We start from the raw sequence: 13,197 nt of genomic DNA on the forward strand, positions 1-13,197 counted from the left end.
GGTGTCTAGTATAATATATGCAACTTTCCCTGCCAGCTAATTTTCCTCCCAGAATTTTCGCTGAGTTTATGGTGGTATGAGAACTTGGGAGGTAGAGAGAAGACAGAAAAGCTCTCTATAGTTTTATGCAAACAAGCATCAGTAAGGAAGTCAAAGATACAAACAATACTTTCAATCATCTTGACCTAATTAACATTTAAAATTGACATGTGCATTGACTATACCCAATAAGTACAGGATAAATATGTCTTTAAATTTCACAGAGAATATCCATGAAATAGACTATATATTATAGTCATAAAACAAGTCTTAATAAATTTCACAGGATTAAAAGCACACACAATGCATTATTTGACAACAATCGTATTAAATTAAAAATCAAGAGGAGAGATAGCCAACTTTTTGTAAGTGAAATAATATACTTCTAAATAATCCATGGTTTATCAAAGAACAATCAGATGAGAAAGTAAATATTTTAAAGTAAGAAAACATTCCAACAGATTTTCAAAATTTGAGATATTTAACCAAAGCAGTTATTAGAAATTTATAGATTTAAATGCTTATAACATAAATGGAGAAATATATAAAAATCATAGATCTAAACTTTTAAATTTAAAATATATGAAAAGTGAATTTAACAAAAAATAGAAGAAAGGAAGTAATAAAGTTAAGAGAGGAAATTAATACAATTGAATATCCTATCTAATAAAAGGGTAATATGCAAATTAACCATCACTTCATCACAAAAGATGGCTGTGCCCGTAGCCACAAGATGGCGGTGCCCAGTCCTCTCAGACCAGCCAGAGTCCTCCAGTCCCAGGTGGTGGCTGCTGAGAACAGGCAGCACGAGTGGCCACTCTGCCAGGGTCCTCCAGTCCTGGCCCGAGGCACAGGCAAGCCTTGGATGCCCAGCTTCCCAGGGCTGACCCAAGGCTCAGGTACCCAGGGCTGGCAGAGCATTGGCAGCAGCAGAGGTGTGATGGGGTGTCACCTTCCCCTGATTTTGGATTGCCTCCCACTCCTGAGGGCTCCCAGACTATGAGAGAGGGCAGGCCAAGCTGAGGGATCCCCCATCCAGTGATGAATTTTCATGCACCGGGCCTCTAGTAGATGTATAATAATAAAAATCAACAGCGCCAGAAGGTTTTTCGCTTTTCTTTCTTTCTTTTTTTTTTCAAAAATACCTACAAGGTTGATAAGAAAGAAAAAAAATCCAAATCACAAACTAGTAACATCTGGAGTAAAAAAGATGACATTCCTACAGATCCTACAGACATTAAAAGATACTAAGAGAATATTGTAAAGATTTTGAGTAAGTAGATTTGATATTTTAGTTGAAATTCCTTGAAAAACACTACTTCATTATCTATTCCTGTGTAATAAGTTACCTACAAAATTGGTGGCTTAAAATTTAATGTTTTGTTTTTTTTTCATTTATTTCCACTTTCAGCCATTTAATGGTGTTTCACAGTTCTGAGAGTTGACTGAGCTCAGTGGGTGGTTCTCACTTGGTGTCCATCATGTGGTTAGAGTCACCTGGTAGCTGGGGCTGGTCCTCACTCGGGAGGGACACTGAGACACTCTCTCCCTCCGTATGCAGGTCAGTGCTCTAACGTGGCCTCTGTGGTCCCATCAGCAATGAAGGGAATATTATAATATTAAATTTATATTAGTGACGGCTGGAGACTTTCAAGAGAGATAAGTAAAGCTGCAAGACTCCTTGTGCCCTGATCAGGAATCAAACCATGACCTCCTGGTCCATAGGTTGATGCTCAACCACTGAGGCATGCCGGTCAGGCTGCAAGACTCCTTTAGATCCAGCCTCAGACCATGTGGCATCATTTCCACCACTTCTAATGGTCAGATTGATTGGGTGTTCAGGGGAGGATACAATCTACCTTCCCATGAGATGAATGACAAATAATTTTCACCCCTCTTTAATCTGTCTCACACAATTTACCAACACTGACTCTAAAATGGACAATCTTATAGTCTTACATCTGATAAAGAAATTGTACCTATTAATAAAAACATCCCTCAATGGTAACTCAAGGTCCCGTTTTCTTCTATGTTGAATTTACTAGATCTTTTCTCCCCATCTGGAATTGGTTGTTATTGATGATTTCAGTAGATAACACAGTGAATTTTCTCAAGAGGACATTCCAATGACTTAGCAACATTGACTGCAAGGACCACATTCCTCCCATTGCATTGCAGTGCCACCCTCAACCACAGCACTGTATTTGGAAGGGATCTGTTTCTGGAATTTTGCTCTGTTGTCTAGTTTGTCTACTTTAAGCCAACTCCACACTATGTTAACTAGTATACCACAAGATGCTAACTAATATGATCAATACCAATAATTTAATTAACATTAACATTTTGTTACCTTATACTAAATTTCTTCCAGTTTTGTTCTTATTTTTCAAAATATTCTTGACGAATTTAAGAATTCAGTATTTACATATGAATATGAATTTTAAATTTAGCTTGAGAGTCCCCTCCCCCCAAAAATAAACACAAAATCCCTAAACCAGAAGAAACAAGAAATAAAACAAGAAAAACAAGCAAACAAAAATTCTTGCCATGATTATCAATGATATTTTTACTGAATATAGATCAATTTGGAGAGAACTGACATCTTTAAAATATTTACTCTTATACTCTCCAAATTGTGTATTTGTGTTATTTTGTAGGTGCATTAATTTCTCCCAATGCTGTCATCTGGTTTTCAATATAGAAATCTTGCTCATCTTTTAGATTTAAACTAATAAGGGAGTTAGTTCATCAAGGTTGCAGAATCCAAGATCCACAAACAAATTCTATTTGTGTTTACAATACCATTTATAATCACTGAAAATAAAAAGGAAACACAAATATAATTCTATCAGAACACATATAGGACTTGTATCCCGGAATGCTGATGAAAGTAATCCAAAAATCTAAATAAATAGAGAGACTTACCATATTCATCAGCTGAAAAAATAATAAAGATGTCACTTATCTTCTAATGTCACTTACCCTATTTAATGCAACTTTAATCCAAATCCCAGCAATAATTTTAATAGCTGTAGACAAAGTTACTCTAAAATTTATATGAAAAAGCAAAGGAATCAGAATAAATAAAACAAATTCGATAAAGAAAAATAAAGTTGAGAGATCACTAACTAAATTTAAGACCTTTGTATAGCTACACTAATCAAAACTGATGGGTATTGTGGAGGAATGGACAAAGACTGATAGAGCAGAATAGAGACTCCAGAAACAGATCCATGCAGAGTCATCTTTTTTTGTCAACCCTCATCCAACGATATTTTTCCCTGTTGATTTTTTAGAGAGAGTGGAAGGGAAGGAGAGAGAGAGAGAGAGAGAGAGAGAGGGGGGGGGGGGCTAATTGTGAGAGAGACACATGGATTGGTTACCTCCCACACATCCCATGGGGGCTGGGGATTGAGCCTGCAACTGAGATAATTGCTCCTGACTGGAATCAAAACTGAGACCCTCAGTCCATGGGCTGACATTCTAAACACTGGGCGATTGGCTAGGGAACAACAAGTCATTTTTTAAAAATATATTTTACTGATTTTTTTAGAGAGGAAGGGAGAGTGATAGAGAGCTAGAAACATTGATGAGAGAGAAACATCGATCAGCTGCCTCCTGTACAACCCTCACTGGGGATGTGCCTGCAACCAAGGTACATGCCCTTGACTGGAATCCACAAGCTGATGCTCTATCCACTGAGCCAAACTGGTCAGGGCAACACCAAGTCATTTTTGACAAAGGTGCAAAGCAATTGAATGGAGGATGGATGGTCTTTTCAAACAATGGAGATAGAGGAAGTGAATATCCAATGGAGCTAGAGGAAGTGAATACCCATAGAGGAAGTGAGCATCCAAGGGTACCTATGGAGTATCCTTCTTTCTCTCAGTCCCATTACTTCACTGATAAACTCTTTTTCACTTTAACCAAAAACAAAAAACAAAAATAAACAAAAAAGGAGAGGAAAAAACAAAAGGAAGAATAACGGAAAGAAACAGAAATGAGATAAATTCTCACACATTTTTTAAAAATTCACTCAAATTGGATCAAAAATAATTTTTTGTATCCTCATCTGAGGATATATGTATTGATTTTAGAGAGTGGGAGGGAGAGACAAATATCAATATGAGAAAAAAACATCAATCAGTTGCCTCCCAAACAACCTCCATCCCCGACTGGGGATTGAACCCAAAACCTTTTTGATGTGTGGGATGATTCTCCAACTGTTATCGTTGGAAGTGGGGTTCTTGGGGTACTCCTGGAATAAGAATTTCTGGAGGCCCCCATGGGAGCATGAGATGAGCATGAGATGGGAGCATGGTAGAAAGCTTTATTTCCACGGAATTACATCCCTGGGTTTCTGAAGACTGATTTCCCTGTGTCCAGTCACAGAAGTACAGCTGGGCTTTCGGGAAAGCTAGAAGCACAGCCAGTGTCCAGAGTTTCCTTTCCTTGTTGGAGCCAGGCCCAGCTCAGCATCAGGCCAGCTGCAGTCCATTAGTCCATTAGTGTGGGGTCCACGTGGCTGTGGGCCACAGGGCAGAATGCAGGAGACCATGCCCCAAGCAACAAGAGTCCCAAGTGTCCTGAAAGCTCACAAGGGAGTGAACTTGTTTGTTCAGGGGATTAAATATCCCAAATTTCCGCTGCTTGCACTGGCCACGCCCATCTGGCCAACCATCTCTCCCCAGGTGTGACTGACAGCAAGCGAGCACCTTCCCTATGTCATCCCACCTTTACTGGGCATGCGCCTATCTTCCCTTTGTCCAGTCCTCTTCCCCCAATGTCTTGCAGGGAACATGCCTGTAATGTCTGGCCTTTCCTTTGCTCCCTTCCTCTTTTAATAATTAGCTAATAATAGTATCACAAACAACTGAGCCACTCGACCAGGGCTGGGTCAAAAATGTAAATGTAAAATATAAACATTTTAGAAGAAAACATAGGAAACCTTTGGGACCTAGGGCTTGGTAAAGACTTTTTGGACGTGACCCTAAAGCATAAACTCTAAAAGGAAAACGTCAATAAATGGGGCTTTATCAAAATTAAAAATGTTCTGCAAAAATTCTGTTAAGAGAATGAAAAGATAACCTATAGGCAGAGAAAAATATTTGCACTCCCCAAATATCACAAAGGCATGCATCTAGAATACATAAAGGCCTCTCCTAACTGCACACGAAAAACACCCAATGTCAAATGGGCGTAAGACAGGAAGAGACATCCCAGCAGAGGACACCCAGACGGCAGATGAGCACACACGGAATGATGTGAACAGCAGCAGCCATGAGAGAATTGCAGAAGGAGAACATGATAATGCACCTAAGCAACAAGATGTGTGTAAACCGCCAAAACATAAAGTGCCGACAATGGACAATGCTGGTGAGAAACTGAGAGCCGTGCAACTCCTCTGGGGAAAGAGTTTGGCAGTTTCTTAAAAAACGAAACATACACTTCCCACACGACCCAGTCTTCACATTTTAGTACATTAATGCCAGAGACATGGAAACTCACGTTCACACAGTAACGTTACACAAATGGTCACAGAAGCTTTATTTATAACAGCCCCAGAGGAGAAACAGCAGTGGTGCCCTTCAGGAGGTGGACAGACAAGCTGTGGAGCAGCCACACTGTGGGACTGTACTCAGCAGTAAAAGGGAACCAACTGTGGATACGCCCCACAACCAGGATCGCTCTGGAGGGCGTTATGCAAAGTGAGATAAGCCAGACGCAGAAAGACACATTCTGTCTGACTCCAGTTACCTGCTGTTCTCAAACTCACAACATTATAGAGGTGGAGAGCAGATCAGCGGAAGTCAGATGCTAGGGGGTGGTGTCTGGAGGGAAGTGGTTGGAACTCTGAAGGGGAGCATGAGGGAGATCTCTGCGGTAATGGAATGGTTTTGTGCTTGATTGTGGTGGTGGTTACACAAATCTAAAATGTGGTAAAACATAGCAATAGAACTGTATGCACACCATGTACAATATCAGTTTTCTGGTTTTGATACTGTACTATAGTTTCTTAAAATATACCATTTGGGGAGATAAGGAAAGGGTACACAGCATCTCTCCGTACTATCTTTTCAACTTCTTGTGAATCTATAATTAGTTCAAATAAAAAGTTTTTTAAAATTAGCTTTCTAGCTCAAATTCAGAACACTCAAAATATTAGCAAGGGACTCATTCATTTGTGGCGGGAATACAAAGTGGTACAGTCACTTTGCAAGACACTGGTGGTTTCTTACAAAGATGTACAGACCCTTGCCATTGACCCAGCCATCACAGGCCCAGGGATTCACCCAAATGAGTTGAAAACTTTGTCGACACAAAACCCGGCACATAAATGCTTACAGCAGCTTCATTTACAATTACCAAGTCTTGAAGTAACAAAACTGTCATTCAATAGATGAATGGATAAATAAGCTGTGGTACATTCACACAATTAAGTATTATGCAGAGACAAAAAGAAATGAGATTTAAGCTATGAAAAAACAGGGAGAAACCTGAAATATGTATTGCTAAGTGAGAGGATTATCTCTCCCTGCACCCCTTCTTCTCCTCACACTTTCTCACCTCTATTATCAGAGGCCAAGCCCTAGGTGTTGAGACCCATTCCACTGAAGATCCAGATGTTTCATTGCCTTGGAGGCTCAAGAACCAAAACCAAATTCTGAACTGGTTGCTCGTTAGAGATCTCCCAGCAAACCTTCCTCTAGAGCAGCCGTGGGCAAACTACGGCCTGCTTGAAATGAATAAAACTAAAAAAAAAAGACCGTACCCTTTTATGTAATGATGTTTACTTTGAATTTATATTAGTTCACATAAACACTGCATCCATGCTTTTGTTCCGGCCCTCCGGTCCAGTTTAAGAACCCATTGTGGCCCTCGAGTCAAAAAGTTTGCCCACCCCTGCTCTAGAGTTTCCAGACGAGGACTGGACCACAGCAACTGGATTGCTTACAGAACCTCTGACTGAGACCACACCCTAATGAACCTGGGTATCGATTACAGAGGATGAAGGGGTCACACATTTCCCAGCCCCTGTGTAGAACTGGCTCAGACACCAAAAACTCCGCCTGGAATAGTTTATTGTACTTAGAAAAACCACAATCACAGTTTGAAATCCCAAGCAAGAAATATACAGATGTTTTCATAGCAAAGAAAAGATCTTATGGGGCCTATTGCAGGGGCATTGCATGCTGATAGTAAAGAAGATAATGGGAAATGGAGGGAAAACAGATATAGAAAGGGGCAATGGACAGGGCAGCCGAACTAGATCCTGGAATATGGAGAGATCAAGATGGCATTGCTACTCTTAGACTGACTTAGGGGTTGGAAAGTGCTGAAGAATGGTTGTCCTCACTGAGGTGAACACCTGGAGAAGTGCCAGGTTTGTACAGATATAAAGCAGAAATCTCTTCATTGATCTTCTCCCTAAGAAACTCCATTACCTGTAAGAGGACACACATAATTTTTAAAGATGAATATTTGAGCACTTACCTTCAGATTCCTTCCCCTTCTCCCTTAATCCTTTGACTATGAAAAGTCTCTTAATATTCATCTGACCTCTAGTAAATACAACTTTTCCAACATGAACTGCATAGATGAGCAAACTATGCTTTACCTTCTCTTAGAACCCTGACACCACTTTTCAGATTGGAGGGGCAAAACAATAAATCCACACTGACCCCCAAAGAGCCAAGCTGTGAAAATACTTTTTATCTGATGGCCTGCCTCAGAAAATGTAAGCCAGGAAGTGCCCAAATCTTGAAGCTAACTTTCCTAAACCACTGGGCCTCGTATTCTAATGTTGGACAGTAGTCTTAGGTCTGGAGATAATTCCCAAGACTGAATGTTTATGTCAGGGGTAGGGACGATCCAGTTTGTGAGCTATATAAGGTCCACAAAATCATTTGGCCTGGCCCTGCCAAGGCATTAGGGGTGAGTTAATTAAATGTTTGACCAAATACAGCAGGCTAATTTTTCAGTTGATAATTTTGTATGGCCTGCAAATGATGTTATAAATATCCAAATGGCCAACTTTGAAGCTTTGGGATATCAGACAATGCCTATGTCTGATTCTGTCCTAGCAAAGGTAAGTCAAGAGCTATGACTTTTCCCAACCTTTCCCTTAGGCATCACATGTCCTTTTCCCCACTCTGTTTCCATCCCTTGATGACCCCACACATGTCTTCCTCTGAACACACCAAACCCACCTGCAAGTGCCTCACAGCGGCCCTCGGCGTTCAGCAGCATGGCCCTTGCGCATGCCCTTGATGATGAGGACGGTCCCAACAATGATGCCCACCAGACCCACAACCAGGCCCAGGCCACACACCACGTTCTCTGTTGTCTCTGGGAGCGGGGTTGGTGCTTCAAACTCTGGGGAAATAGAAAACAAAGTACAGAGGTAATGAATGTGGTCCTAAGTCAAAACAATGGTCATTAATCAACTAAAGGAGAGGAAGACACAATGATGCAGTAAGGGAATTACAAGTTAGAAATCGAGAAACGCTGGATAATGGGAGAAGACAAGACCAGGAATTACAACAGTTGTTATGAAATAGTTCGGTGACTCTGAGTCCCAAAGGAGCAGACACATGCATCACAGAAGGAAACACAAACAATAAAGGAGGTTGAAGGATGGTCCATACCCCAGTGCTTGATAAGAGGCTCGTCCAAACCCCAGTGCTCCACCTGGCAGTCGTAGAAGTCGTCATTTGAGGGCAGGAAGGGGAGATAGTAGAACTTGCGGAAAAGGTGGTCCTGCCTGGGCAGGAAGACTGTCTCTGACACTCCGGTTGTGACAGGTTTCCCATTTCGAAACCACGTGACGTTGACCACAGGTGGGGAGAACTTGTCAATGAAACAGATGAGGATTTTGGGCTCTCCCAGTTCCACAGGGTTGTTCGGGAACACAGTCATCTCTGGAGGTACTGGGGGACACGTGACAGAAGTTAGCCTTCCTTGCTTAGGCTGGGCCCCTCCCTCTCTCTCTTAGACTGAAAAGAAGTTATTGTGCCCTGAGAATCTTTGCCACGGACTCAGATACCCATCTCTGACACGTTCACCCATAAACTGTAACCATTATTGAGGTATAAGGTAGCCAAGGACTTCATTCCTGGCTTCCCAAGCATAGGTTCAGGGCAATAACTTTTTGAATGACAGTGGATGGCAGACAAGATGTGAGGAAATGACCAGGAAATGGAAAGCCCCATGAAGTAGTTGGGCCTGTAGCATGAGAATTTAGGGCTTGATGTGGCAAGGTGAGGCCCCCAGAAGGGAAAGTCATTCACAATAATACAACAAAAAGAGCTGAAGCATCTATTTAAAAGCTATGATTCCCACATCTAGGAGTGCAGCAAGGAGAGGTACCGTTGGAGTTCGGGGTGTTATTGGAGCGCTTTATCATAGTTTCCAGGTTGGCTTTGTCCACAGCGATATTGGCCAATGCACCCTGAGCCTCAAAGCTGGCAAATTGACCAAATTCTTTAAGCCGCCACACCGTCTCCTTCTTTTGCATATCCACGTGGAAAATCTCATCACCGTCAAAATCAAACATAAACTCGCCTGACTCATCAGGTTTCATGTAGAATTCTGCCTGGATGATCACATGATCCTCTGAAAAGGTAGAAAAGGGAGTTAGGGTTGGAACAAGCCGAGAGAGATGAGACACACATGTGGACAGAGGGGGTGAAAGGGGTAGGCCAAGAGGAGGGAAGAAGTGATGGAGAGCAGGGATGAGTGGGAAGATGAGGCCTGGGTGAAGCATTTCTGTGTTGAACAGAGAAGGAGGGAGAAAGTAAGGGGCATGTTAGAGAGAGTGGATCGAAGGAAATGGACTGAAAAGCCTGCGTCTTGTGAAGCTGTGGCTTGCCTCCAGGTCACTAGCTGAGGAATCATCCCCACTGTAGAAATCCAGCAGCAGCTCCTAAAAGGTTGGGTTCTGAACTCTGAAATCAAATTAAATTTTTAATTCTTATTCAGCTACTTACCAACCTAGTGATCATGAGCAGATTATTTCACCTCCTTACGTGTAATTTTAAAATTATTTTCTTTTATGGTTTTGCTTCTTCTATGGGTTTGTTTTTAATTTAAATCAGACAAGTTACGTAATTTCTTAGTACATCATCAGGCCTATAACAAGAACTTTAGGGTCAGAAACTGGTTTGTATTTAGGAACTACACCCACGGAAAATAACACTGGGGCCTGAGGTACCTGGGAAATTAAGATTGAGACCTTGTAGAGCACCCACTTTCCTGGATCTGCACCCACACCATGGGTACTCTGAGGGAAGAACTCTATTTGGCAATGAACGCTTATGTCTCAAAGATCCTTATATTGAGACTGTCATTATGGGGTCTATTCTATATGGTTGATATTGAGCCTAATTTATACCAAGGGCATAATCAATTTGAAGTAAGAAAGTTAAAATTGGAGAGTATGCAGCCTCCAGGTTGTGTGTAGAGGAGAGGGGGATTTTAAAGTCTGACTGTGTATAGGTAAAGCCAGGGATTTGTTTAGCATTTGCAGCTATGAATTCACGTGTACACACACACACACACACACACACACACACACACACACACACATTCTAGTTGCCTCTTCCCAACCCAAGGGAAGAGCCTCTCTCTTTCCAGATATGTATCCCCATGTATGGCTCTTTCTGGGCAATGGAAACCTACAGTTGCCATCATGGGTATTGGAGCTGGGCTATTCCTTTATTCCAGTGCCTGCCACCCTCTGCAGTGGTCACCTGGGTGAAAGATATTTCTTCTCAATACACCTTCACTACAGCACAATGTCCACTCAGGAGATGGCGGAGAACATCAGCTCTTCACTTCTTTACTCATTTTTCTACTCTCTTTGGAAAGCCACTAAGAAGCAGTGATCAAAGATCATTGTAAGATCCAGTAAGGAGGGCCTATCACTGTCCCAGGGGCAGTAAGTTAAATGCAGCTCACATCGGCACACCTGTCCTCCCCCTCCCTTGGGAAGACTGTTACTTTTCGGTGACTTTCCTTTCTAGTGATCTTCCCCAAAATGTCATTGCTCAAAATATCCTGACAGGATCCACATGCCAAAAAACAACTACCAGGTGTCCAGCTAAGAACCTCTCACATTTTCTCATTTAATCCTCACAATATTGTGTGAGGTTTTCAATTTTACTAATTATCTACAAAGATAAATTAAAGCCTCGAGAGGCAGCTTGCTAGTGCCTTCCAGACAAGATTTCTTCCTCGAGTTTGCCAGGTTTGCTCCTCCAAGCTAAATCTGACTGGCTTCAAATTGTGGTGAGAAGAGAACTCCTCCAGCTTCAACTCATTACACTTTCAGATTTAGACCCACAGAAGACCTATAAAATGTCTCTTTCACTTCAAATAGCGTCTTTCCACAATTCACAATGCTCTCAGAGCTTGTTCTCCCCAGTTATGATTCTCTCAGCACTTACCTTTGATGGCCCATGAATCCTGAAGGCACACCAGGACCACTGTGATGAAAAATCCCAACACTGGGCCTCCAATTATGGCCATTTTCTTCTTGGGTGCTTTGATGGGGGTCAGCAGAGCTCAAGAGTGGAGCTGAATAGATAGGAATAAAACAGGGGAATGTAGTGTGAAATAGTGTCGGATTGATTAAAATTCAAATCAGTTGAGCTGCAGCCAATCATCACAGTGTTTTAAGATGACACATCTGTTGCTAAGGAAAGGACTTTTGTAAAGGGTCTGGGGAAGGAGATAGATTAAAAGTTAAAGTTCTTAAACAAATGAACAGAAAACAACAAAAAATAAGTTTTTGAGAACGTTAGGCAATCACTCACACTTTTCCATCCCAATCCAAGTTCTAGAAAGGGATATACCTGAAGCACATAGTGAGAATATAATCAATAAAAAACCTAAAGTGAGAGTTAGTGACAGATCACGCTTCTGTGCTGTGACAGCTAGGGAGCTTATTTTAAGAGACAACAAATCATCTAAAAAGAAGGTAAATTATCAGGCTAAGGAGAATCCCCAAATCTTGTGGAGGACAGCTTCACTTAAGGAGCTGCTTCTTCTTTTTTTGTTGTTGTTGTTATTCCTTACTGGAGGATATTTTTCCATTGATTTTTAGGGAGAGTGGAAAAGAGAGGGAAAGACAGAGGGAAACATCTATGCGAGAGAAACACATTGAGTGGTTGTCTCCTGCACAAGCCCCGACCGGGGCCTGGTCCAGGGAGGAGCCTGTAACCAAGGTAGGTGTCGTGCCCTTGACCAGAATCGAACCCGGGGCCCTTTGGTTTTCAGGTCAACACTCTATCCACTGAGTCACACTGGCTAGGGCTAAAGGAGCTTCTTATTGCTTCAGGCTTCTCCTTCAGTGTCCTAGACTCCAAGATGGCCAGCTCTTTAAGAGTTAGGATCCCTGGCACTGTACTATCCTTAGGGAACTCTGAAAAAGAAACTGAGTTTCAACACTCCCCAAAATGGAGGGGGGGGGGGAGTGGAAATGGATAGTGGTTGCTGAAAAAAGTGAACTATTAAGGGGCTATGTTTTACCAATGCCTACCATCTTACCTATGACCAGAGATGGAGTAGACTGTGGGGGACACCCCTCTCTTGAGGACTTGGGAGTAGGCTGAAGCAGATTGGGCAGAGCTAACGTTACTGGGAGTGATGGGGATGAGCTGCAGGAGGGCTTTGCCATTACTTCCTCATGTCATAAGGTTATGAAGTTCTGATCCAAAGACTCAATTTTGATGTTTACTATTGAGAATACTGAAAGTCAAGACACACTGACCTTCATGTTTTTAAAAACAGTGCAATACAAGAGAAAATGAAACTACACATAGAAAGGGCTGGAATCCAGAGAGCTTCAATGAAGAGAGACCTGTAGATGAGGCAGCCCATCAGATGGTGAGCTCACTGTTTAATATCAGTTATGATACATATGCTCAGGGTGGACTGTCCCACTTCTGCTGAGGCCTTACCCTGCCCTGCAGCTGCCTCACAAGTCATGGGGGCAACCACCCCATACACACGGATGGTCTGATCACATCCAAGAACTTTGATGTTCTCTGACACTGACTTCTAGGTCACTTGGGGAGACCACAGCACAGCTCTGTCCTGCAACTGTTAAGGACTACACTTCCTGGAGGTGGGGGAATGGGCCCTAGGAGAGCTGCC

General features: G+C 42.1%; 1 protein-coding gene across 1 annotated transcript; it reads right to left on the minus strand.

Annotated features, from left to right (window-relative positions):
* Window positions 1-7,104: 7,104 nt before the first annotated feature.
* LOC102418131 (HLA class II histocompatibility antigen, DR alpha chain-like) lies at window positions 7,105-11,676 on the minus strand. The gene is made up of 5 exons (XM_006107741.2): window positions 11,487-11,676; window positions 9,409-9,654; window positions 8,688-8,969; window positions 8,250-8,415; window positions 7,105-7,484 (listed from the first exon to the last, which is right to left on the minus strand). The coding sequence occupies exons 1-4, from the start codon at window positions 11,566-11,568 to the stop codon at window positions 8,261-8,263; spliced, it is 765 nt and encodes a 254-aa protein (XP_006107803.1). The 5' UTR covers window positions 11,569-11,676; the 3' UTR covers window positions 7,105-7,484; window positions 8,250-8,260.
* Between the last annotated feature and the right edge of the window lie 1,521 nt (window positions 11,677-13,197).

This window comes from Myotis lucifugus, unplaced genomic scaffold (assembly GCF_000147115.1).
Source record: "Myotis lucifugus unplaced genomic scaffold, Myoluc2.0 scaffold_1400, whole genome shotgun sequence".
NCBI lineage: Eukaryota > Metazoa > Chordata > Mammalia > Chiroptera > Vespertilionidae > Myotis > Myotis lucifugus.

What these genes read in the sequence shown, in the direction of transcription:
- LOC102418131 (XM_006107741.2), bottom strand. Translation starts at nt 11,568, where the DNA reads ATGGCCATAATTGGAGGCCCAGTGTTGGGATTTTTCATCACAGTGGTC. An exon ending in GGATTCATGGGCCATCAAAG is followed by an intron (nt 9,655 to 11,486) that starts GTAAGTGCTGAG and finishes CTACCTTTTCAG; the next exon opens with AGGATCATGTGATCATCCAG. An exon ending in TAACACCCCGAACTCCAACG is followed by an intron (nt 8,970 to 9,408) that starts GTACCTCTCCTT and finishes CGTGTCCCCCAG; the next exon opens with TACCTCCAGAGATGACTGTG.